Below are 27479 nucleotides of genomic sequence, written 5' to 3' on the forward strand. Positions count from 1 at the left end.
CGCCTCAGACGTCGATGTCTTCCTCGAAGACCTCACAGGTGCACGCGGTCTCGAACGCGTCGAGGACCGGGACCTGGAACGGGTACGTCGAGAACGAGTCTCCTTGTCCGAACGGGACCTCTCCCGTGACCCGTGCCGACCACTCTTGCGAGCGGTGTCTCTCGACCTCTCACGACCGACCCCACTCGGGGGCGCGGACGGCATAGTACCCTGCGACTCAAGAATCGCCAGCATTTTCTTCCCGAAGGAAGGCCATTCCTCCGGCGTCGCACGGCTGGTGGGGTAAGCGACGTGCCGGGCAGAGTCCTCTGAAGAGGACCTGGAAGACGACCGGTGTCGGCGCTTCCGAGAATGCCTCGAAGAGGCTGAGGAGTGGCGAGACCGACTCCTAGAAGGAGACCCACAAGACTTCCGACGATGACGCGGAGAGTCACCCCTCGAATCATCCGTCGAAAGCTCCGCAGACTTCGACTTCCTGGGCTTGGACACCCGACCTACCGACAACTTCTTCTTACGTTTGCGTAAGGCTTTGGACGTGAGCGACTGGCAGTCGATACAGTCATCCGTGTCGTGAGCCTCCCCGAGGCACCAGAGGCAGGCGTCGTGCGAGTCCGTCACCGACATCTTGGACCCACACTCCCCGCACTTCTTGAAACCCGGACGCGGGGTCGATGACGAAGTAGAAGACATCTTCACACGAAGGATTTTCACAAAACGAACAGGTTCGAAGAACCGAGAAGAACAGAACTCCAAAGAGTCGAGGCGTGAACCGAGAATCACGAAGCAAAACGTTCGCGGAAAAAACGGAACTGAGGCTACGGGCGTCGTGCATCCTACTTATCACATCGGATGACGTTGGAGGAGATCCTCGACGACGGTGCATCGACGTCATCGACGCAGGACGCAGACGCCGAAAAAAGTTTCCGAAGCAGCACAGCTGTGGTGATTACATGTCATAGATATGGAATACGTCGGAGGACCCAATCGCCTCGAAACAGTCAGACAATCTCCTTCCTACCAGGTTCTGTGCCACAGCTGCCAAAAACATTTGTAAAATCTTAAAGAAGGTAAACCTTGATAGATCTGATATTACCATAAAGAAACAATACAGCTACAAACTGCTTCCTTTTGGGCAACACATACTAGTAGCATAGCATGCCAGGAATCAAGAATTGGGTTCATTCTAGTCTTTGCATGCACAGCATGCATAAACATACCAGACGTGCAGGCGTGAATGGCTAGATAACATTTAAATAACTCTGTGTATAAATGGTGACCAACCTCTCCTACCCCACGAAACACACACATACAGCCAGCACAACATCCACAATCCAGTGTTACTGTGGAATCCATGAAGGCAATCATAGCTGCAACTGACAAAACACATGCACACAACGGTCATCAGCTGGGACCGAAGATCCAACATAGCAAGGATACCAAGAAGCAGAGGTCAGTTTTCCTACTAAGCCAGTCAGTGATGCCTGCAAACTCATAGCTCCCAATTATGCATAAAAAAGAACAGCCGAGTAGTGATAGGAAGAAGACAAATAATTTCCAATCTGAAAACTGAAATAGATCAAAATAGTTTATTGCAACCAAGAAGTATCCAATTTAACTTCAAGGTGACCGCTGTAATAAACATATCAATATAAATCAGAAAATACGTTCTATATTTAAGTTGCATCAATGAGGTGTTATTTTGGTAAACATTTTCTATTTCATGTGTAAACATTGTATTTCTAGTTAATCAACCAAAACATAAAATTAACCTAACATACATACATGCAAATACACAGCAACATATGAATTTTAGCAACAGGTCTAACAAATTCATCACATTTAATTTTCAACCAATAAAAATGTTTACGAAATGACCCAGGGATTAATGCATTTTATACAGAATAGTTAATCTACTTTTGTAATGATCTACTTTAAACAATAAAAATATCTTGCGACTGTATGGGCATAATATTTAAAAAAACACAAAAGAAACTTTGAATATGTACAAATATACAAGTTAACACAAAGTTAAACGTCAAAACGCAAAGCTCTTAAGTACGAGGATCATTAGGCTTGAGGGCTTACCTATCTCAGAGACTGAAATACAATGATATCCCCATATTGGAACTCTTCCTCACCTTTTAGCACCAATCGTGGCCAGCCCACTCCTGTTTGATGTATTCTATAGCAGGGAAGCTGCTATCGAATACGCCAATCAGATAAGAGGCATTGGGCTGCATAATTCACAAGCTGCCAGCAAAGATTTAGATCAAAACTTCACAAACACGTGGGCTACATGTTCTCTTCTGAAGGCCTCAAGTTCCTTCAATAGGGGCGCTGAAGAAGTAAGGCGAAGAAGGCCGAAACCTACAAAATGAGAAATGTTTTGGTAGAATAATCTGAGGTGTGGGGCACAATTTGCCCCTGACCCAAAGCAACACTACAAGCAAATTGGTCTTTCATTTGAGGCAAGGGATATGAAAGCAAGGAACCTTATGATGTGACATATTGCCTTAGCAGGAAAGATGGACACAAGCCATGATTTTGGATTCATTCAAGGAAAGAAATTAACATATGAAAAGGAAATAAATGAGACCACACAGATCTAGGTTGAGACCGGTCAGTCTTGCCTCTGGAATGAAGCCTAACAGATCAGGGAGGTTAAAATATGATGGTAGAATAAATATTTAGGGCCTCACACTGCCTCTAGGTATGAGTAAGAATCAGAAAAGATCATTTAGAGTGGCCACATGTGACTTCACATTACAGATCCATTTTCAAACCAGATGGTCAAATCCCATTCAGTGAGCCAATGTGTCTCCGTCTAGAGGCTTCATACTTACAAACCAAAGAGGATGGGAAGGGTTAAACATCATTTTATAAATGTGTACTGCATGCAGACAGCTTTCCTCAAAGGCTCGGAGTTACCCCACATGGTACTGACTACTGTGATAGAGAGATGACGCAAAAGTAATGCACAACGATTAGGTCCTTAGGTTTTTAGAAGCATTTAAAACATTGTTATATCAACTTTTCAAACAGAGGCTCCACTGCCAAATGTATATTTTCATATTCATGAATGAAACAGGTTTGGAAAAAATATAGCTTATGTCTGTTGAGAAACATACTTCACTGATAACCAGAGTTTTAAGATGGTTGTTAATAGTCATTAATGCAGTCACCAATTTTTGATGTTACGAACCAAGAGGCCCTTTTGTACCCTTTGCTTTCCCTGAGTCAGTCACAATTAAAATGTCACTTTTCACGAATCCGTCCCAGATCCTGGTACTATACAAAGACAATGCAGCACTTGCTACCAGACTAGAAGCCGCTCTCCAGCATCAGTTAAGTGGAACATTTGCACTCTGGGAAGAGAAGTAAATATTCTGTAGTCTTCTTTGGCAAGGCATGACAGACAGCACTGCCTCATTTCACTTTAGGACACTGTATTTCACTTCAAGTCAACGATAACGGCGATAACACAAGACCGTAGTGCAGAACAAGCAAGCCATCCTGAAAAGATAATAAAAACAAGTTTTTGTCTATGTGGCAGCAGTTAATTTACCAAATGTAGTAGGTTTTCATTACAACACAAAATCCAACTTTGATGAATTGGTTAATGAAACGGCTTCAACACCAAAGGTTCCAGTCCTGACACTGTTTCAAACACTATTGAGTAAGAGCAAGATAGTACGCAAGAGCATTGTTCTCCACATTTTGACAAGACGGCTTACCTTTCACACTAGACTTCCCTGTGTGAGGACCTTGCGACCCTTCATTACAAAGCTAGAGAAGGAGAACATACAGATAACATATAGATCCAAATTCATCACATACACAACAATTCTCCCTATCCCAGCACAACTGCAACCAGGAGAGGGGGAGTCTGCAGCAAGGTCCTCATGGGCCTCATTACGAGGTTGGCGGAATGGGTTTACCGGTAATGGTGCCGGTAAACCCATTCTGCCCTATTACGAGGTTCCCTTGCGCCCGCACAGAACGTTTGGTCAGACCAGACATCCTTAGCGGGTCACGCAATGGGACCAAGGAGCTAATAATGGGCCCGTTATTAACGGGCCCGTTATTAGCTCCATTCCCATTGAGCCCTATGGGGGCTCAAATGGGAATGGAGATTGGTTTTGTGAATGAGGAATTAACGGGTCCTCCAAGGTTGGAATGACCCGGTAATTCCTCATTCACAGAACCCGGAGCTGGAACCCAGTATGGAGGCGACAGCCATGCCCTTATTAAGGGCATGGCTACCTCCATACTCATAATGAGGCCTCATGTGTGCCTACTGCGGCACGTTACACCACGCTTCTGTGTTAAGGTATGGGCTTTGTTCTGCCCCCTGTGCCCGCTGCCGCTCTGCTGGCCAAATCGCTCCAACACAGAAGACATCCTTGTTGAAAGGTCCACGTGTGCCTCCTGCCCGCTGGCCGATACATGCCTCCCCTCCATTGGAAGCCCTGAGTCCTGTCACCTCCTACGCCAAGCCTGCTGCCGCCGAATAGCCTGGTGCCTGCGCCTCCAGGACAGCTTCCGGGATGACAACCCCCTGGGCTGTCATGCATGTGCCCTGCTGCTTGCTGCCTGCTCTTCCACCATCGCATGGAAAGGCCTGCGCGTGCAGCCATCGGCCGCAAACACACACCATGCAGGCATCCCTACCACATGGGCTCCCCCACACCCATGACCATATCCCGCAGGCAGCCCACACCACATGGCCCCCACCCCCATCACCCATGACCATACCCCGCAGGCAGCCCACACCACATGGGCGCCCCCAACACCCATGACAATACCCCGCAGGCAGCTCACAACACATGGGACCCCCCCAATCACCCGTGACCATACGCTGCAGGCAGCCCACACCATACGGGCCCCCCAGCACCCGTGACCACACCCCGCAGGCCACCCACACTACATGGGACCCCCCCTTCACCGTGACCATACCCTGCAGGCAGCCCACACCACATGGGGCCCCCCAGCACCCGTGACCATACCTCACAGGCAGCCCACACCACATGGGCCATCCCAGCACCCGTGACCATAGCCCGCAGGTAGGCCCCGCCTCATGCCCCCCCCCACCCCACCAGTGACGGCAACCTGCAGGCAGGCCCCGCCTCATGTCCCCCACCCCACCAGTGACGGCAACCTACAGGCAGGCCCCGCCTCATGTTCCCCCACCACCACCAGCGACTGCAACCTGCAGGCAGGCCCAGCCTCATGTCCCCCCCACCCCACTAGCAACGGCAACTTGCCGGCAGGCCCCGCCTCATCTCCCCGATCCCACGAGAGACGACAACCTACAGGCAGGCCACGCCTCATGGCCCCCCAACCCACCAGTGACGGCAACCTGCAGGCAGGCCCTGCCTCATGTCCCACCACCAGCGACGGCAACCTGTAGGCAGGCCCGCCTCATGTCCCCCCACCACCACCAGCGACGGCAACCTGCAGACAGGCCCCACCTCATGTCCCCCCACCACCACCAGCGACGGCAACCTGTAGGCAGGTCCGCCTCATTTCCCCCTCCCCACCCCACAAGTGACGGCAACCTGCAGGCAGGCCCCGCCTCAAGGGACACCCCACCCCAAAACACATTGGGCCAACATACAATCATGCAGCAGATGCCAACCAAAATGCCACCAAACGCTGCAGCCCCCCGGTGCACCTCAACACCCATGCATTGGTCATGCTCCCCAGTACATGCCCCATGGCATGAGAATCCTAAAATCACACATGCATGCATGTGTGCACACACATTAACAACATTGGTCAACAGCAGGGACACGCAAGAGACTCAAGGAAGAGTGAAACATGCACTAAACCATTGAGACCAGACACCACTTCGATTTAAACGGATAAAAATGTATTAAAAAACATGCAATGAAAGTCACACTCTTTGAAATAAAGCAATAAAACCTTCATGAATCAAATAAAAAAACAAAAGAAAGTGAAAACAGAACTAAGCGGGATGGAAAAAATGAAAAACTCCAAAAAGTGGTCCATGTCCATTAATGTATGTCCAAATAAAAACACAAATTAGAACAAAACCATTCCTCCATGGTGCAAAATACATTTTGCCAAGTAAAAGTCAACTATATACAAACATCCAGGGGACATGGTCCCAAAACATGTATGAACTGTCAAACAAAACCATCAAAAAAAGACCTATATACAAGATGTGGAGCAGAGTCCAGGAACGCCCCCAAAAAAAGGGAAAAAACAAATGAAACCTACTCCTAAAGAACTATGTACAATGGCCGCGGGCTAGTCCTTTGACTCACCACCCTCCCCACCTCCCCAAGGTCTCAGCCAGGGCATCATCGAACTCTGTGTCGATTTCCAATAGGCGGTCCTGTGCTCTCCCCTAAAGGGCTTGCAGGCACTCCAATGACCTCCTCTTAAACTCCCTGCAAGACTCCTCGAGTAACTCGGCCCGCATCTACGCCCGACGCAGGGTATTCTCCGCCCTGGCGAGTCGTGCCCTCTGTGCCCGCTGCCGCTCTGCTGGCCAAATCGCTCCAACACAGAAGACCTCCTTGTTGAAAGGTCCACGTGTGCCTCCTGCCCGCTGGCCGATACATGCCTCCCCTCCATTGGAAGCCCTGAGTCCTGTCACCTCCTACGCCGAGCCTGCTGCCGCCGAATAGCCTGGTGCCTGCGCCTCCGAGACAGCTTCCGGGATGACAACCCCCTGGGTTGCCATGCATGTGCCCTGCTGCTTGCTGCCTGCTCTTCCACCATTGCCACATGTCCTGTTGCATGATGGATCTCTGTGGTGACCACCTCTGCTGATCCTGCGACTCCCGATCTTGGCAGGGATGTGGTCTCCACCAGACTGGCCGCTGGGTTGTGAGAGGTACACAGGGAGCCCTGGTGGTATGTGGCCCGGAAGAGGGCAGGGAGGACGACTGGCGCACAGTGGCAGACGAGGAGGGGGTCACGTAAGTGGCCAGCCCATGCATCCATTGCGATACCAGGAAATGTGCTAGCCAGTTCATGAGACGGCAGATCTCCTTGTGATGACGTGCAAGCCCCCGATTGGAAACCTGCAGATCATCACGGATGGAGTCTGCCCGCCTCGTGATACCAGCTAGCACAGGTTCCACCCTGTACCAAATGGCGACATTTGCAGGCATTAGTGTTTACGTCTGGGTGGAAACATCCGCCACCTGCGGAGGGGTCCGGCCTGGGGCATGCCAGCAGGTGCATACTGGTGCAGTCGCAGTACCAGGGACAGGATTAGGCACAGGCCCCTCCACAGTGACCTGCGCTGCCTCCGGCCCCTGACCCTGGACTGCACCAGTCACACCTACGTCATCACCCCTGTTGGGCCGCATGGGCTGGGCTGATGTGGCCTCCTCCTCCTCTCCCTTCCTCGCCAACCTGGATGACTCCCCACTTTCTTCTGCAGGGTCTTGCCCCTGTGTGGGCTCACTTGTCCATCCCACTGCTGAGGAGTCCTCCACCACCTTCACCCTCTTGGACGTACCCTCAGCAGCTGCGGCTGTTGACTTGGACGCGGCACCAGTCTCCTCGTTCCCAGACGAGGGCAGTACCTGGGAGGCAGACTGGGCCTTGCGTCTACGCCTGTTGGAGGCATCGGTGCTGCCGTGCTCCACAGCGCCTTCTCCGCCATCTTCTCCCATCGTCGCTGTGGATAGGGAAACCTAGAACACATACATCAGGGTACCACTCATATGTGTGTTTGTCACAATGCAAATGTACATCAGTGGCACTGTCAAAGGTCACAACCATCCTCACCGTCCACTACACACAGGGAAGTGCCATTCATACACATGCACAATCATGTCTGTCATTCACAACAGACATACACATCCTTGGATAAGGCAGTGCCAGCTAATCAGAATTGTGCATTTAGCTCACACGCACCATGGGAAATGCACATCTCATTCACACACATCACCTGACAGTAATGAGGCAGGCCATGGAGCTATCACGTCAGAGTGCACTTGAGGTCAAATTGGCAACATGAGGCAATCACACAATCAAAAGCTCAAGTAACATACATCACAGAGTGTTGTCCAGTCACACACTCACTACTCAGACACATGCACATGTACACCATGCATGTCCATGATGTCGGCCAAAGCACCCATGTGTCACACCTCTGGCATGCCACAGTCCACTCGGGGATGCAAACGTGCACATTGTTACATGCTGGCGCGCATCACGCATTTGAACACAGACACCATTGATGTTGCACTGTAACGCTCACCTGATTCCCACGGAGGCGCTGGTCTTGGCAGGAAGGTGTCTGTGACCCGAAAAGTGATGTGCAGGACTTGATTTGCTTCTGGGGCCGAACCTCTTCGCACTCTGTGTCGAACTCGAAGAGTGAGATTTCTGCAGGTGAAAGAATATGGGGGTTAATGATCTGGGTTGTTGAATGTCCCTCTCTCTCTCTCTTCCTAGCTTCTCCGTAGAGCCCCCAGGTCAACGTGCTCACCTTAGATAGGTGAATGCTGGACTCTCCATCTGCGTCTGGTGCAGGGTGCCGTTGCCAGTTCCTTCACTGGTGAAACATAGGCCTCTTGACATCAGAGGATCGCTACCGTCGTTAACTGCACGAGTAGTGAGTTTCCGGACACCTTTTTAGTCCTTATAGTCTTTAGGTGCGTGGGCACGTTAATATAGAACAGGACTCTGTATAATGCTTTTTCCTATTTGTCTTGCAGGGCTCTTGAGATAGGAGATGGTGTGAATAGAGCCAAAGTTGGAGCCAGAGCCTTGGAATGAAGCGCTTGGAAATGCGTAAGTAAATGCAAGCGCTCTAACTGTCTCTTTTCCCTTGCAGCTGTGAGTTCGTGCTGAAGAGATGCTGGAAAACGCCGGAGTATTTGCAGGCGTTCTATTGTGGCGAGCGCGATGGACGTGAGTAAATACCTGTCTAATGTCTCTTCGTTTGTCTTTCAGATGCTGGGTTGCAGCGTTGAAGAAATCCGGAATTCGCGGAGTGCCGGTAAGTAATAACAATGCTTTTGTCTTCACAGGCGGAGGTGCAGCGTGAAGAAATGTTCGCTGCCGATAGATCAGGTGAGGAAAGCGCTGCGTGTAAAGGTTGCCGTGCTAACCTGTTGTTTCTTGTCTTTGCAGGTGCTGCTGAATACTGGATACAGGAGTGGTAAGTATTGTTCTTGCAGGTTCAGGATCAGAAGGAAGAAAGGCTGGAACAGACTCGGTGAGCGTTCTGCTGCAGATGCAGAATAACGCAAAGCACGTTTGTTCAATCGGGTGTGGTTTAAATAGCCTTGGAGTGATGAGGCGTCTTCCTCCACGGCCCCGCCTAGGTAAGGAAAGAGTTCCAGTTCCAGAAGAGTTCCCGTGTTGTATCCAGGGAGTGGAGCTTGCCCCACCCAGGTAAGAAAGTAGTTCCTGTTCACAGAGGATTCCTATGTGGCTGGTAAGTAAGCAGCATGGTCTGCTGCAGGTAAGTCCACCCAAGCATCTTCATACATATTATGAGCCCGGCGCTTCCAGTGCCGGGACCGATGGCTTTGATGAGCCTGGTGCCACCGGCGCCAGGACAAGGTCCAAAAGGTCCCAGTGGGGACCGGCTGGTGCCTAAAATAACGGTTAGGGGCCTGCTTCCAAGGACGTTGGGCTGTTCCTGACTCCTTGGAAGCAGTGATCATGACAGCACCCCCCCTCAAGGCCCCTCCCAAGCGTGTCTTCTCCGGGGGTTTTGGCTTGTCGGGGTGATTCAAATGGAATTTCTTGACCAGACGAGGTGCGTGGACATGCTCTGAGGGTTCCCAAGACCTTTCCTGGGGGCCGTATCCTTTCCAATCAACCAGGTAATATAATTTAGATTTGGAGATTTTGGAGTCCAGGATGTTCTTTACTTCGAACTCAAGTTCTCCATCTACTAAAACAGGTTCCGGGAGTTCGGTCAATCGGGTTCCTGGTTGCACTGGTTTTAGTAAGGAGACATGGAATACTGGATGTATTTTCATATGCGAAGGCAATTCCAATTTAACAGCCACCGGATTAATTATGGCAGAGATAAGATAGGGTCCAAGGTATCTCGGGATGAAAGTGCGGGGTCCTTTTAGAGGTAGGTGCTTAGTGGATAACCAGACCTGATCTCCCACTGCGTAGTGAGGGGCCTCTTTACGGTGCTGATCTGCTCCTTTCTTAAATTGAGCTTTAGCTCTTTGCAGATGGGCAGTGGCTTCCTTAAACGCACGAGTGATCTCCGAGTGCAAGTGATCCACAGCAGGTGTTTCGAATTCTTGGGGAGGATCCAGGTTAGAGGTTCTAGGATGGTGTCCGTATAATAGGAAGAAGGGAGTCTTCCCGGTTCCAGAATGAGTCGAATTGTTATAGGCGTATTCAGCGATCCAAAGAATCTCCTTCCAAGGGTTTTCAGTTTGTTGGAGCATGCAACGTAGATATTGCTCTAGAGTTTGACTTGTCCTCTCGGTTTGTCCGTCAGTTTGGGGATGGTGACTGGTAGAAAGTCTCACATCAATTTGGGCTAAACGACAGCAACTTCGCCAAAAGTGGGAGATGAATTGACTTCCCCTATCGGAGACCAAAATCGAGGGGAAACCGTGTAACCGAACGATGTTTTCTAAGAATTCTCGGGCCAATACTGAAGCTGAAGGTAGGCCCTTCAGGGGAATGAAGTGAGCCATCTTGGAGAATAGATCCACGACTACTAAAATGGTATTATACCCTGAGCATGGAGGTAAGTCCGTGATGAAATCCATGGACAGGGTATGCCATGGACAGGGAGGGATGTCCAGTGGGTGTAAGAGACCGGCTGGTTTCTCCTTCTGACTCTTATTCTGGGCACACACACCGCAGGAGATTACAAAGTCTCTAATATCCTTCTTCCATGATGGCCACCAGAAATGTCTTTTGACCTTTTCCATGGTTTTGGTTATGCCAGGGTGACCCTCCATTAGTGAATCGTGATAACAGGAGATTACCTGTTTTTGTATTTTCTCACTGGGCAAGTACAATCGTCCTCGCAAATATGGTAGGTCTCGATCCACTGAGAATTCTTTTCCCTTTAATTGCCAGTCCTGTAAGTCGGCCGGAGTTAAAAGTGATTTGACTGTAGTCTTAATGTCTTCAAAGGATTGAGCGCTGACCAAGCCCAAAATCCTTTGTTCTGGGATTATGGGTATTGGTTCTGGATTGGTCAAATGTTCATCTATTCCCATCCGGGAGAGGGCATCTGCTTTTCCATTTTTGCTGCCTGGTCGATAAGTAATTATAAAGTCAAACTCAGCCAAAAACAGAGCCCAGCGAAGCTGCCTGGAAGACTGAGCTTTGGCTGTCTTCAGATACTGTAAATTGCGGTGATCAGTCATTACGGTGACTGTGTGTCTGGCTCCCAAAAGATAATGCCGCCAGGCTTTAAAGGCCGATCTGATAGCTAAAAGTTCCTTGTCTGTAATTGAATAGTTGATCTCGGGAGCCGAGAATTTGCGGGACCAAAAGGCTACAGGATGTAATTGGTGTGTGACCGGATCCCTTTGTGATAAAACTGCCCCCATAGCAAGACTAGAAGCATCTGTTTCTACGATGTAGGGGAGTTCTGGGCGAGGATGTTTTAGAACAGGTGCAGAAATGAATTTAGTCTTTAAGTCCTGAAAAGCTTGTTCTGCCTCGGTAGACCACTCAAAACGTTTGTTTTTCTTTAACAGAGCGGTGATGGGCTGGAATATTCGAGAGAATTCAGGGATGAATCTGCGGTAAAAGTTAGCGAAGCCTAACATGCTTTGAACTCCTTTTACAGAGGTTGGGGAAGGCCACTTGATAATTGCATCGACTTTCTTTGAATCCATATGGACTCCGTTAGGTGACAATATGAATCCCAGGAACTCAACTTCAGTTACGTTGAAAACGCATTTTTCGAGCTTCGCAAAAAGGTTATGTTGACGTAATCTCTCAAGGACCTCTCTAACGTGTTTCCGATGTTCTTCTTCAGATGGGGAATAGACGAGGATGTCATCAATGTAGACAACAACGCACACATCAATGAGTTCTCTAAGGACATCATTCATAAAATACTGGAAGGCGGCAGGAGCGTTGCAAAGTCCAAAGGGCATAACTTGATATTCAAACAGCCCATACTTGGTGCGGAAGGCCGTCTTCCATTCATCGGCCTCTTTTATTCGTACCAAATGGTAGGCTCCTCTGAGATCCAACTTTGTATATATACATGCGTCTTTGACTTGGTCCAGGAGTTCAGGAATCAAAAGTAACGGGTATCTGTTTTTAACGGTGATTTGATTCAGGGCGCGGTAATCTATACAAGTCCTAAGGTCTCCTTCCTTTTTCGGAACGAAGAACAAAGCCGAGGAAGCTGGAGATTTTGAAGGACGGATAAACCCGTTAGCTAGGTATTGGTCCAGATATTGTCTGAGGTGAAGATTCTCTGGCTCGGTGAGGGCATAAATCCTACTGCAAGGAGGAGCTGTTCCGGGTATCAGATCTATTTGACAGTCATAAGACCTATGAGGAGGCAGGGTGTTAGCTTGGTCCTTCCGAAAGACGTCTTGGAATTCCTGGTATTCGGGAGGTAATTTGGGAACCTCAGAAGAGATTGCCGCCAGTGAAACATCAAGCCGAGGATAACAAGTGGTAAAACATTCTGGAAACTGAACCGTCTTTGCTCGCCAATCGATCTGAGGATTGTGCTTCTCTAACCAAGGGATTCCCAGAATGATCTGGAACTGAAGAGCCTTGATCACATCGAACACTATTTTCTCCCGGTGTCCATCTTGGCTCACTAACGTCACTTCTTGGGTTGCGTGCGTTACTGGTCCGGAGGATATCTCCGTGCCATCCACTGTAGTAATGGCGTCTTTTACTGCCTTAGGGACAAGAGGTAGATTCATCCTTGATACCATTTCACGGTCCACATAATTACCGATTGCTCCGCTGTCGATGTAAGCTTCAATTGCATGCAAACGATCCGGACGTTCAGGACCAATGAGGACCATAGGCACCACGAAATGCGAGGTCACGGGACAGATTTTAACGGTCGGCAAGAGGACCTCTACACTTGTCGGGCTAGGTCGTTTCCCTGCTCAGAATTTGTGATACAGGTATCTGCGGCTCCTACAGCCTTCTTAGCTGGTTTCACTGGACAGTCTCGAAGAAAGTGCCCCGAGTTTCTGCAATAGAGGCATAATTGCAGCTGTCTTCTTCTTTCCCTCTCCTTTTGGGTTAAAGGTCCTTTCATGCCCCCTATTTGCATGGGTCCACAGTGTCAGCTCCCCTAGTAGAGGTCTGTGGTTTAGAAAACATTCGGGTAACAAATTTGGAACGATCAGCCTTCCTGTTCTGTAATCTGTGGTCCAATTGGACAACTAAGTCAATATAGTCTGAGCATTCTTGTGGAGGATTCACAACTTGAGCTAACACATCCTTGAGCTCTCCACGCAGGCCTCTGTAGAAGAGCGTTATTCTCTTATCCTCAGGCCATTGAGTTTCCACTATAAGTCTGTTGAATGAGGCTATATAAGTCAAGAGGTCTTGATTACCCTGTCGTAACGAAAGAAGTTCATTGTCCAAGGCCTGCCCTTGTGCATGTCTTGCGAACAGTTTCTCCATACTGGACTGGAAGGCCTGGAAATCATGCAGAACCGGATCATCCTGAGTGACTAAAGGGATCGACCAATCTGCGGCGCTGCCACTGAGATAAGAAAGCACGAAAGCCACCTTGGTCTGATCTGTTGGGAAGGCAGCTGGTCGACATAAGAAGTGTAGGCGGCACTGGTTAATGAACACTGCAAATTTCTTTGGGTCACCAGAAAAGCGTTCGGGCGGAGCCAAGGGCACATTGCCGGGTAGATTAATTTGCACTGGATTTAAGGATGATGCAGAAGGATAACTTCCTCCTGGAGCGGGCAAAGGTGCCTGTCCTGCCTGCGTTTGTAGCAATTGCCTAGCGAGGTCCTCTGTTCGCTCCTTGGAAATTATCAGCTCTCTTCTTAGAGAGTTTGTTTCCTGACGAGCTGCATGTACTTCTGCTCTTAGTTCCCCAAGCAACTGGGCTAATTGATCAGTGTCTGAGGTTTCCATTGCGCCTGGGTAGGAGTTTTGCGGTGGGCTTTGCGTTCTGCAACGCTCACCTGATTCCCACGGAGGCGCTGGTCTTGGCAGGAAGGTGTCTGTGACCCGAAAAGTGATGTGCAGGACTTGATTTGCTTCTGGGGCCGAACCTCTTTGCACTGTGTGTCGAACTCGAAGAGTGAGATTTCTGCAGGTGAAAGAATATGGGGGTTAATGATCTGGGTTGTTGAATGTCCCTCTCTCTCTCTCTCTTCCTAGCTTCTCCGTAGAGCCCCCAGGTCAACGTGCTCACCTTAGATAGGTGAATGCTGGACTCTCCATCTGCGTCTGGTGCAGGGTGCCGTTGCCAGTTCCTTCACTGGTGAAACATAGGCCCCTTGACATCAGAGGATCGCTACCGTCGTTAACTGCACGAGCGGTGAGTTTCCGGACACCTTTTTAGTCCTTATAGTCTTTAGGTGCGTGGGCACGTTAATATAGAACAGGACTCTGTATAATGCTTTTTCCTATTTGTCTTGCAGGGCTCTTGATATAGGAGATGGTGTGAATAGAGTCGAAGTTGGAGCCAGAGCCTTGGAATGAAGCGCTTGGAAATGCGTAAGTAAATGCAAGCGCTCCAACTGTCTATTTTCCCTTGCAGCTGTGAGTTCGTGCTGAAGAGATGCTGGAAAACGCCGGAGTATTTGCAGGCGTTCTATTGTGACGAGCGCGATGGACGTGAGTAAATACCAGTCTAATGTCTCTTCGTTTGTCTTTCAGATGCTGGGTTGCAGCGTTGAAGAAATCCGGAATTCGCGGAGTGCCGGTAAGTAATAACAATGCTTTTGTCTTCACAGGCGGAGGTGCAGCGTGAAGAAATGTTCGCTGCCGATAGATCAGGTGAGGAAAGCGCTGCGTGTAAAGGTTGCCGTGCTAACCTGTTGTTTCTTGTCTTTGCAGGTGCTGCTGAATACTGGATACAGGAGTGGTAAGTATTGTTCTTGCAGGTTCAGGATCAGAAGGAAGAAAGGCTGGAACAGACTCGGTGAGCGTTCTGCTGCAGATGCAGAATAACGCGAAGCACGTTTGTTCAATCGGGTGTGGTTTAAATAGCCTTGGAGTGATGAGGCATCTTCCTCCACGGCCCCGACTAGGTAAGAAAAGAGTTCCAGTTCCAGAAGAGTTCCCGTGTTGTATCCATGGAGTGGAGCTTGCCCCACCCAGGTAAGAAAGTAGTTCCTGTTCACAGAGGATTCCTATGTGGCTGGTAAGTAAGCAGCATGGTCTGCTGCAGGTAAGTCCACCCAAGCATCTTCATACATATTATGAGCCCGGCGCTTCCAGTGCCGGGACCGATGGCTTTGATGAGCCTGGTGCCACCGGCGCCAGGACAAGGTCCAAAAGGTCCCGTGTGGGGACCGGCTGGTGCCTAAGATAACGGTTAGGGGCCTGCTTCCAAGGACGTTGGGCTGTTCCTGACTCCTTGGAAGCAGTGATCATGACATGCACACACTTGAATGGACTCACATGCAGCAGTGTCTGGGACATGTACAGGAAGCTTGCCAGGCATAAGGCCAAGGTGCACACTCCAGCCACACGTCAACATGCACATGCACTATGGTGGACAAGAACACATGGACACTTACCAGTCGACTCCAGACGGCACACCAACTCCAAGACCTGGGCGTACAGCGCTGGGTATAAGCGCTCCAGGACCCGCATCTCATCGGTGGTAAACCGGCCCGGCGCTCCCTTTGGTCATCACCAGCTCTGTGGAAGCGCCGGGCCTTGTTGTGGGTCCTGGACTTGAAGTCTTCCCAGCGCTTGTGGACATGTGTGTAGTCGCGGGGTGCCACCCCCTCCGCGTTGATGGTACCCACGATGTCCGCCCAGATCTTCCTGCGTCCTTCCTTGCTGGCTTGCAATGGTCATAATGCCCCAGGACTTGCTCCACCAGGATGCCAACTTCCCTGGGTGAGAAGCTGACAGCCCTCTGCCAGGGGGTTGCCACTTGGCGGGAGGCAGGTGTGGGTGGGCAGGTGGTCCTGGGGTTGGGCTGTGAAGCGGTGGTATGGCAGTAGGGAGTGTTCAGGGTCAGCAGATATAGTCACAATGACAGGATCACTGGCAATGGCCGATAAGCAGGAACAAACATGCAGGGCACGTGGGCAGCAGGCACATAGTGGGCAGGCAGCAGCAGATGGCTCGTAGGAGGCAGCTCGGGGAAGTTGGAGGCAGATAAATTGCTGTTGGCGTGTCACTCGCGTGGCCAGCGGGAATCAGAGTGACTCCACACGTGCAGAAACAGCACGCAAGCATGAAATCAGAGGAAAGGCCTGTTGGGCGTGGCATTCAGGATCGGGATAAAGTAGTGCGTAGGAGAGCATCACACCCTTGCAGAGTTTTAGCAGACAGACGTGTGGACTTTGTTTCCACGCTATCTCTTCACTGTGTGCAAGCCTCTTTTTTTAGTGGGGGGATTGCCTCCGCCCACACACGAGTGTACTTTTGAGGCGGACGTTGAGTTGTGTACGCATTTCGCAATCTGTGGGTGCCCCTGTGTGTCGTGCAGTCCCTTATTTAACATCACTGTAGCTTACATGTCCTTCGTGAACGTATTTTTCGTGTTGCTGGGTGCCACTGCGTACTGCGTTAGGTTTTTCCTTAACACGTAGGCTGCAGAGAGGTGGTATACATGTTTATTTCCATTTTTGGGGTGCCTGTGCGTTACGCGGCCCGTTTATTTTTTCCCAACGGGTTACATTGAGCCTTGCTGGGGCACACTGATATGTTTGACATCACGTACACTGCCGCCTCACTCAAACTGCCAAGTACAATCGATAGCTGCACCTCCCATTGCACCATCTGTGCCATGCCTGGGAGGGCAACTAGTGGGAAGGGAGACAAAGGTGGCCAGGATGGCAGAGGTGCCCGAGGTGGTGGAGGTGTGCGAGGGGACAGAGGTGTCGGCCCGTGCAGGGAGAGCCATGCCCCCCCACCCAACAGGGTCAGGAAGCTGCAGTGGCAGCTGTAGCAACCACCACCCAGCCTCCGGGTCACTCAGCCATGCCTGTGGTGCTCCCCGCCCCGGTCGACGGAGACGCAGGGGCAGATGCTATCCGTGCATCAAGGGGGAAGCAAAATGCTGGGCAGCGTCATGGCACCGGCACCCAGGTAAAGCCACCTGCAAGGGCACCTACAGTCACACCATCAGTGTGTGATGTCCCAGGCCACCAGTGCTCCAGCCCCTACTCTCCAAGTGGTCCCAGCCACTCAGGGTGTGCACAGCCTCATAAGAAGGCAAAGCGTGCAGTAGGCAAACAGGCTCAGTCCCAAGGAACGGCACAGGAGACCTGCACATCGAGGAAGAGGACAATGTGAGCTGGCCTCATGGGATGGTGTGTCTGGCTTCACTCCATTCCACCACCCTTGCATCGTTGCACCGTGTGACACCTGTGTGTATTGAGTTTGTGATTACATCCATTGTACATGTCTCTGGGTTAGTAGTCAGAAAGTCGCATCTAATGCAGTATTACAGATCAGGCATGGCTATGGTACGTGGCATATGTGTTTTCGCATCTGTGATGCTCATGTGTGTAGCAGGTGATATGCACCATGCACTACAGGTTGTATTTATCCCTTCCATACAGGTCCATGGCTGCTTTCATGCTAGCCTTCACTTGCATTGACACTGCGTAGGTGCAGGAGTTTGTGACATGGCAACATTGTGATGCCTATGTGTGTGGCCTATGGTATTTACATGGCTCTTCATTTTCAGCCTGTCCACGTGCAGGTGATGAGGCACTGGATGCAGAGGAGGAACAGGATAGTGTGCCACGACCAACCACCAGTGGAGGACGTAGTGTGGTAGCCCATGATGTTCCACTGGTTCTACAGGCCATCCTGGCCCAGACTCAGTCTGAGTCCGCCTCCGAGGTAGCCTTAGGCTCTGGTGGTGAATCAGATATGGATACCTCTGTGGTGTTGCAGGTGAGTGCATCGACTATGGGTGCTGTTGCATCCCAAACGTCTGGAAGGGGGGGGCTCACAGGGCCAGTTAGTGTCAGGACAGCTGTCTATGGTGGTTACGGTTGCAGGGTCACTCTCCACAGTATTGACTCCTGGTCCTGGGGCAGCAGATCAAGGGAGCGATGCAGTCCTGCAGCCACTGACGGCATCATCACATCAAGGGCCAGGTACCCTGGGCCTAGGCAGGCGTGGGGTCCACCAACTCGGTGGCCGTGTGTTAGCTGGCAAGACTGTGTGGCTCAGAGCATGGATAGGGTGGCCAATTCCATGATACCCCCAGCAAGGCAGGTGGAGCACCAGCAGCAGGCATTGCGGTCCACATGTCGCTCACACAGGCTGAACATGTTGGCCAGCAAAAGGAGCCGACGGGCGGAACTGAGGGCTCTGCGTGCATCCTTGGCTGCAGAGGGTCGGGCCAACAGGGAAGCTCCGAGGTCAGAGTATAGGTCCCTCAGGACTACACTGGCTGCACTCGAGGCATTCAGCAGTAGATAGTCTGAACAGCAGATAAAACTGATGACTCGTGCCATCACAGAGAAACTGCGTGCATCCTGTGAGGTGTTGCATGGAGACCTCCAGGCCATCATGTTGCAGATGCAAGCATCTCACTCCCGCATGTCCACTCCCATGGAGGACCAGACCAGGGCTATGTGGATTATCCTCCCTTTCTACTACAACATTCTGATGCAGCACCAGAGGGTGGCGACTGCAGCGACGGGTCTCCCACTCCATCATAGCCGTGTGGCCCATTAACCCATGGAGGGTTCTTTTTGACATCCACACATGTGGTTGTTGACGTGCACCCTGCACCTCCTCCCTCCTGGGTGGGCTCCTGTCCCCTATGGGCATGTTTGAATTTTTTTAATTAGTTTTTGTTTATTGTGCATTTTAGTGTGTTGCTTTGTGGGGCAGCCGAGGGCATCCACTGTAGGTTCCAGCTGGTCCCATAGAGGCTTGTCTCATTTTGTTGTTTGTGCCTTGGGTCCAGACACATATGACACTCCTGCTTCCCTTTTCCATGGGCTTCCTAGGAGTGCAACGTGTGAAAGTAACTTACACAGTGGCATTGGGCTTCCATTCTATCTGTGGGCAGTCTCAAGTCCGACCTGTGTATACACCCCAAGTGGGATTCATGACTGTTTGTCCAGTGCATGGTTGCCATCATTTTATGTTTGTACATTGAGATGCATCCTCTGTTCATGTTTCATCTTCATGTATTGCCTTGACTGTCTCCATTGTTGTTAGCCTTCATGCTGTATGCTCTTCCCTGGCCCCCTTTGGTTAGCAGTGCCACACAAATTTAGAAGGGTGGAATTTAGAAAGGTGGCATGTGCAAGTCACGACACATTGAAGCACATGTACATTTGAGTATGGTCACGGTCAGACAGATTAACTGTTGGGTTCTGTGTTTCTGGTCTGTTGTACTGGCCAATTGCTGTTCCTGTGTACATGATTATATTGATGAGTGAGTTATTTGTGGACTCTTTAGGTTGATCGTTGCACACTTTGTGACAGTAGTGTTATGTGTTGGCCATTTATTTCTCTGTTTAGACATTGCATGCCATGGCATGGTGTGTCAAGCAGGTGACATGAAGTGTGGGAGGGTTTAGGTGACATACCGGCATTTAGATGTGTACTTTGTCATGCCGTTTCTGGCATACTCCATCTTCCATGTGTTCCTTTTGTGCACACCAGATTGAGATACTTTTAGTACTAAGGGATGCACACAATGTAGCACTTCCGAGGACACATTCTCATCGTGTTAAGGTTGGGACAGATGAATGTCCCTTTGTCATCATCGATTGTCACCTGGAATGTGCCAGGCCTGTGTGCACTCCGCAAGGGTTGGATTTTAGGTGAAAAATTGTGCCACAAGCTGGGTATGGGCAGCCTCGCCACATGCCCTTTCCCCTCCCATGCGCAGCCGCCGTGCATGTGGTTGGGGATACCACCATGTCCACTGGTACGCCACGCTGTGTTGCAACGTTGTGCAGGACACATGCTGCCACAATGATCCTGCACACTACTGGTGGCGCATATAGTAGCTCACCACCTGAGTGGTCAAGGGAGTGGAAGTGTGACTTTAGCACTCCGAATGTGAGTTCCACTATGCCCCTAGTTGCAATATGGGCTGCGTTGAATCTTACCTGGGTGGTGTGGTGGGGTTCCGTATTGGCATCATCATGTAGGTGCTCAGAGGGTAGGCACTGTCCCCTGTAGAGGTGAGATGGGTTGTCAGTAGTGTGGTTTTGTCTGGTGTGAGACATGCACGCATTTGCAGGGCCATTTGTAGTCACCAATGAGCCATGTTTTGCTATGCCTCCCAGCTTCCAGGGCCCGCTGTAGGGATGACATTCTGAATATTAAACTATCATGGGTGGATCCTGGATAGTTGGCATATACAGAGGCGATGATTCCCTTGCCATCACATACAACCTGCACGTTGATGGAATGCCAGTGCTTGCGATAACGATAGATGTGCTCTGTGGCCCTAGGTGGACGTAGGGCCACATGGTTGCAATCCATGGCACCAAGCACTTTAGGGAAGTGCGCCACCCCGTAAAAGTCCTGGACACCGGCCTGCCTTTCTGCAGGTGTTCTGGGCATGTATATGTGCCTGCGGACTGAGGGGCGTGCAGTCATGATTGCCAACACCTGGTGTAGGCAGCGTGACTGCGTGGCCTGTGAAATGCACCGACAATGGCAGTTGTCCGCTGAAATGACCCAGTGGCCAAAAAATGAAGTACATTGAGCACCTTTTGCAAGGGGCTCAGCGCTTGGGAGAACAGGGTGGGTGATGTGAGGCCATCTTCCCACTCCGTGACCAGGGCTAATATGATATGGGGTGGAAACCTATACCTGCCATAGGCCTGGTCATCAGGCATCCCAAAAAGGCTGGGCCTGGGTAGAAAAATGCATGCCCTGGCTATCCTCCTCCTCCTGCGGTGTCCCGCGATCACTGCTGCGAAAAAAATGGGACATTCATTGTAGCTGTATACACGCGTGTGTGTGCTCTTTTTATGCATTGTTTTTGATGTGCCTGTTTTCCCTTGGCGGACATGTTTCCGGATTAGCGCATCTTTTTCCGCGTGCAGGAGAGCCCTGTTCAATTCCATGAATACGTGTTGTTAGCGCACGTGTGGGCGCTGCACGTTTTTTACTGTGGTACTTCCCACGTAACGCCCACATTTACGCTTGTTCCCCATTCCACGTGTTCCGCCCCCTTTTTAGGTGACTGCGCTAGACGGTATGCCCCTTCGCTGGACGTCTCACGCAAATGGCTCAGAGCATGGATAGGGTGGCCAATTCCATGATACCCCCAGCAAGGCAGGTGGAGCACCAGCAGCAGGCATTGCGGTCCACATGTCGCTCACACAGGCTGAACATGGTGGCCAGCAACAGGAGCCGACGGGCGGAACTGAGGGCTCTGCATGCATCCTTGGCTTTTGTGGTGTCGCAGCCATGTGTTGGACCAGCGCAAGTCTCTGGCAAGTCTCTGGTAAGCCACGCGATATATGTTCCATGAATCAACAAACAGGCGCTTGCGCACGTTTGGCACGCTTGCGCCCGTTTTTCAGCGCTATTTAATTCTATGAATCGGGCCCTTAATATGGTTTTCCACTGCTGGCCTGGCTCCTCTTTATGCCACCCATCAGACGACTGCATCAGCCCGTTTGTCTTGTCTCTGTTCTGGTATGTCTTGTTGTCTCAATGCTGCTTATCTGCTTGCTTGTGCTTGAGGTATTTGATGGTGGTGTAATTGTAATTGGTTATTTATAACGCACAGAGGTTTCTAAGCGCGGACCAAGGCGAGCGCATTGCCCTTGAGCTACCTCCAGAGACAAGATGTTGTTCAACTGTCTCTGCTGGCCTGGCTGCCTCTCTACACAGAGCACCAAATGACTTCGCAAAAGGAACAAGTTACTTACCTGTAACTGTTGTTCTCCAGCATGGGTCTGGCATGGATTCACATGCTCATGAATATTCCCCGTCGTCAGGCTGGGAATCCTCGGTAAAGAAAAAACCAGTATCAGTTTCGTTTCTGATCTGTCTTTCGTAGTAATAACCAATCACTGGTCTCTGCGTCATACTGACCACAGCCAATGACTGCCCTCTACCCAAGCACCGCCTCTGGCAGCCATCTTCAGATTTGGAAGCACGTGAAGTGGCAGTATGACCAAGTGAAGAGCCGCAGAGGGGTAGGCGGGAGGGTTCGCATGTGAATCCATGCCAGACCCATGCTGGAGAACAACAGTTACAGGTAAGTAACTTGTTCCTTCTCCAGCATGGGGTCTGGCATGGATTCACATGCTCATGAATAAAGAATACATAGCAGTACACACATGCACAACCACGGGAGGTGGCAAAGGCTCAACATTAAGCATTGCATCAAACTCAACATTAAGCATCTTACCTCCTCACCAGGCTCACCTCAGGCGAACAGGTTGCGCAGCACTGCTTGGCCGACCCTGGACTCCTCCCTGGAATCCCGATCGACGCAGTAGAACTTCGTGAAGGTGTGCGTCGACCTCCACGTAGCAGCCCTGCATATGTCCAGCAGGGGCACACCAGAAAGGAACGCCGTGGTAGCTGCGATCGCTCTGGTGGAATGGGCTCTCGGACGGCCGGGCAGCGGTCGGTTTGCCAACCGATGACAGTACATGATACAGCCGGAGAGCCATCTGGAAATGGAAGCCTTCGAGAGAGCCTTCCCCTGATTGACAGGTCCAAAGTTCACAAAGAGTTGTGACGTCTTCCGAAAACACTTTGTGCGGTCCACGTAGAACTTCAGCGCTCTAGCCACATCCAGCGAGTGCAAAGTCCTCTCAGCCGGCGACGAAGGCGACGGGAAGAATACAGGCAACACCAAGGGTTCGTTGAGATGGAAGTCCGACGGTACCTTGGGCATGAAGGAGGGGTGCGTCCTGAGCACCACCCTCGTGTCGTGAAAAGTCAAGTACGGGGCCTTGCAGGAAAGGGCCTGGATCTCTCCCACCCGTCGTGCGGAGGTGATGGCCACAAGAAACGCCGTCTTCCACGACAGAAACTTCAACGGGGCCGAGTGCAGAGGCTCGAACGGAGGTCCCATGAGCTTGGTCAGCACCACGTTGAGCTCCCACGCCGGGGCCGGAGCCTTCACCGGCGGGAACGATCTGAACAGTCCCTTCATGAACTCTTTCACCAGACGATGAGACCACAAGGACGTCCGTCCCGTGGTCCTGGTGTATCGGGAGATCGCAGCCAGATGAATCTTGATGGACGCGTGTGCCAGTCCAGCTTTGGCCAGCGTCAGCAGGTACGGCAGAACTTGGGGAGCCGTAATCCGTAGAGGGTTAATCTTCTGTGCGTGGCACCAGACAGAGAACCTCTTCCATTTGTGTCCGTAGCATTTAAGAGTCGAGGACGCCCTGGCCTTTGCAAGAACCTCTCTGCAGTCGGCCGGTATGTCGTATCCTCCAAACTCTAGCGCTGCAGGAGCCAGGCCTGCAAGTTCAGCGATTTCGGGTCGTGGTGGAGGATGGCGCCTCCTTCCCTGGAGAGCAGATCCGCGTCCACCGGCAGCTTGATTGGCGGGGACGCTGACAAGTCCAGAAGGTCCGGGAACCATATCTGCCTCGGCCACGCAGGTGCGACGAGGATCATCCTGCACCGTGACCTCTTGAGCTGGTTGACGAGCCGGATTAGCAGTGGCAAAGGAGGGAACGCGTAGAGGAACAGGCCCTCCCAGGGGAACAAGAAAGCATCGCCCATGCTCCTCGCCTGGGGAAACCTGCTGGCGAACCTCCGGCACTTGGAGTTTGTCGCCGTCGCGAACAGGTCGATCTGGGGTGTGCCCCACCGTCGGAAGAGGCGATCCACTAGATCCTGCCGTAGTTCCCACTCGTGGCACGAGCGCAGCTCCCTGCTGAGTGAGTCGGCGATGGTGTTTTTTATCCCTGCCAGATGAAACGGCACCAGAAACATCCCTTGGGCAACTGCCCAATGCCACAGGTCCTGCGCCTCCTTGGACAGTGCTGGGGACCTGGTTCCGCCCTGTTTTCTGATGTAAAACATGGTGGTGGTGTTGTCGGTGAAGATCCTCACCACCTTGCCCTTGAGGGACGGAAGGAAGGACCTGAGGGCCCAAAACACTGCACGGAGCTCCAGGACGTTGATATGTAAGGATTTCTCCGTCGGGAGCCAAAGGCCCCTTGCGTGTAGATTTTCGGTGTGCGCTCCCCACCCTTCCAGGGAGGCATCCGTGGTCACTGTCTCCTGGTGGGCTGGGGTCTGGAAGTCCATGCCCGCCGTCAGATGCGCGCGGGTGTCCCACCACCGGATCGCTCGTCGGAAACTCTCGTCGAGAGTGATCCTTTCCTCGAAGCTGCCCGTCGTTTGGATCCAGCGCGCGTCCAGGAACTCCTGCAACGGGCGCATCCGGAGCCTGCACATGGGAATGAGGTAGATGCAGGAAGACATCATTCCGAGGAGGGACTTGATGGACCTCACCTTGGCCGCGTCGGCCACCAACATCCGTTGCACCTTGCCCAGGATGGTCCTGGTCCTCTCCTCCGACGGGGAGGCCAGAAGGGACACTGTGTTGAGCCTCGCTCCCAGAAACAGAGCGTCTTGCGCGGGTACCAGGTGGGATTTGGCGTAGTTCACGGAGAATCCCAGGTCCGTGAGAAGTTGGACGGTCCTTGCCGTGTGAACCACGGCGAGCTCCCTCGTCTTGGCTCGGATGAGCCAGTCGTCCAGGTAGGGGTAGACGTGGATCCCCTCGCGGCGCAGCTGCGCCGCCACCGGTGCAAGGCACTTGGTGAACACCCTGGGTGCCGACCGTAGACCGAAGGGGAGGGCTTTGAACTGGTAATGACGCCCTTGGACCACAAACCTGAGGAATTTTCGGTGCCCCTTTAGGATGGGAATATGGAAGTAGGCATCCTCCAAATCCAACGACGACAGGAAGTCTCCTTCCTCCAGCTGACCCAGGACGTGCTGGAGGGTGACCATCCGGAACTTTTGCGCCTTGATGAACTTGTTCAGACGTCGCAGGTCCAGGATGGGGCGCCATCCCCCCCGTCTTCTTCTTCACGAGGAAGTATCTCGAGTACACTCCGGAGCCCCGAAGCCTCTTTGGGACGAGTTCGATGGCGCCCTTCCTGAGCATCGCCTTTACCTCCAGGAGAAGTTGAGGGACGTGAAGTTCTTTCCTGGCCACGGGGGGGACGCGTGGACACCTTCTTTGAAACTCGAGCGCGTGGCCCCGGGCCAAGGCGTCCAGCACCCAACGGTCGGTGGAGATGGACTCCCACACGCTGACGAAGCTCGCCAGCCGGCCTCCCACCGGGGTGCTTCGGTGGGGGCCCGACCCCACGGTCGGTTCAATCCTGCTTGGACGAGGCTTTGCCGCCTTGACCTCCTTGGCGACGACGGCGGAGTCCGCCAGACTTGCCTCGTCCTCTGTAGGCCTCCTGAGACGACGAGCGGGCCGCTTGACGGTAGGTGGAGAAACCGCCGCCGGAACCTTTGGAGGCGCCCTTGCCTCCGCTGCTCCGAAAGGGCGTCCGTCGTTGCTGCAGAACTCCCAGGGCCCGGGCCGTCTCAGTGTCCGCTTTAATGGCCTGAAGGGAATCGTCCACTGTTTTGCCAAACAGGTTGTTCCCATCGAAGGGCATGTCCAGGACTCTGGTCTGAACGTCTTGACGGAAGTCCGTAGCCTTGAGCCATCCACGCCGCCTAAGGCAAACGCCGTTGCCCAACTGGCGGAACCCAGTGTCGGCGATGTCCGTCGCAACGGTAATGGCGTGGTCCGACGCCACCTCACCTTCCTGCAGGATCTCCAGGGCCTCTGTCCTCTTGTCGTCCGGCAGGAAGTCCAGCAGGGGAGCCAGTTTGCACCAGAGCTCCCTGTCGTAGCGTGCCACGATAGCCAAGGCGTTGGCCGCTTTAATCGTCGTCGCTGCCGACGAGATGACTCTGCGTCCCATAGCGTCCAATTTCTTTCCCTCACCGTCCGGTGGGGAAGTCGATGTGGGGGCCGCACCCCCCCCGTTTTCTTCCTGTCCGGGACCCGGTACTTCTTCTCGTACCGGTCTCTTCTAGCTGGCGTCGTGGAAGGGTTCTTGAGGAGGGTGAGGCCCTCATCCCAAATGTCGTCCAATAGAGGCACTGAGAGGACCGTCTTCCTCTTGGCCTCGCGCCGCTGATAAAGGAAACCTTCCTTCTTCTTCTCCTCAGGGCAGAGTTGAAAAAGCTCGGATGCCCTGGAGATCATGGAGTGGAACGATCCAATCTCGTCGGGCGGAGAAGCCCTGGTGGGAGGCGACGACGGTACATCCTCGTCGTATACCTCGTCGTCCGTACCCGTCGCTGCCGTGTCAGTCCCCGTATCATCCCCTCGGGTGGACGGGGAGGAGGGCTGGAAGGGGCGCGACGGCTGAAAAGGAGGCGGAGGGTGGATCCTTCTTTTCTTGGTAGGGGGAACACCAGAAGGTCCCGGTTCTGGGTCCCCCGACGGGAGAGGTTCCGTCGGCAACGGTAGTCTCGTCCTTATCTCTGAGCATAAGGACTGTATAGCCAACAAAATGGCCGCCGAGTTGTCTCGCGGCGCTGGCAGAGGGGAATCAGACGGGCGATCAGGGACCCCGTCGGTACCCTCGACGATGTCGTCGTCACCTGCGTCGGGATCCATCCCGACGGGTCGGTCTTCTTCCACGCCGAGGCCGTGGCTTAAGACTTCGACCAGCTCCTCCTCCGAGGTTGAGGCCGAATCTACGACGACGCCCTGCCCCCCCTTTTTCTTCCCCACGGGGGATTTCACGGGGGTCCTATCGATGGGCACAAAAGATGACTCCCTCCGAGGTGGCAGGGAGACTCTGAGCCCCGAGGTCGCCACCACTGGTGTAGCCTGCACAGGCTGAGCCAGGGCCGCCGCGACAGTTTCGATAGAGGGCTTGGCCGGATGGATTAAGGCCTTCACCACCTTAGGTGCGCTCACCGCCTTATCCTTGAGGGGGGGGACACCGCCTCGCTCCCCCTCCGATGGGGCCTTCGAGCTCGACCGGGGCCTCTCCAGGAGCTTCGCCGGGTGCTCGGCCTTCCTCTTACCCGTCCCAGAGCGTTGGCTCGTGGTTGATGGTGCCGGGGAGGGTGCGCCCTGCCTGGCGACCTTAGAGCCCGACCGTTCGGCGCTCCCGGTGCCAGCGGACTCGCGGTGCTTGGCCTTATGTTGGACCCCCGTCGCCGGGGCGTCCTCAAAGGGCTTAGAAGACCGCTCAGATTTCTTCTTCTTCTTCTCGCCGGACGGGCTCTTCCCTTCTAGCCAGTTGGCGAGACGTTGATGGCGGTCCTTCATGGTCCGCTCTGACATGTTGCCGCAAAACGCACAGTCCTTCTCCACGTGCGTCTTGTCCTCATGTAGGCAG

General features: G+C 52.4%; 1 protein-coding gene across 3 annotated transcripts in view; it reads right to left on the bottom strand.

Moving 5' to 3' along the window:
• Positions 1-27479, bottom strand: part of PCGF6 (polycomb group ring finger 6) — a 583658-nt gene that overhangs the window by 19389 nt on the left and 536790 nt on the right. The window contains exon 10 of one of the 3 annotated variants that reach the window (XM_069611700.1): positions 1573-3513. The exons of the other annotated variants lie outside the window; for them this stretch is intronic. Within the exon in view, the coding sequence (XP_069467801.1) occupies positions 3457-3513 (57 nt within the window). The 3' untranslated portion in view covers positions 1573-3456. Of the gene's footprint in view, positions 1-1572; positions 3514-27479 lie in introns of those variants that run through there. 3 annotated transcript variants of the gene reach the window in all.

Source organism: Ambystoma mexicanum, chromosome 8, assembly GCF_040938575.1.
Source record: "Ambystoma mexicanum isolate Mex_15411 chromosome 8, UKY_AmexF1_1, whole genome shotgun sequence".
NCBI lineage: Eukaryota > Metazoa > Chordata > Amphibia > Caudata > Ambystomatidae > Ambystoma > Ambystoma mexicanum.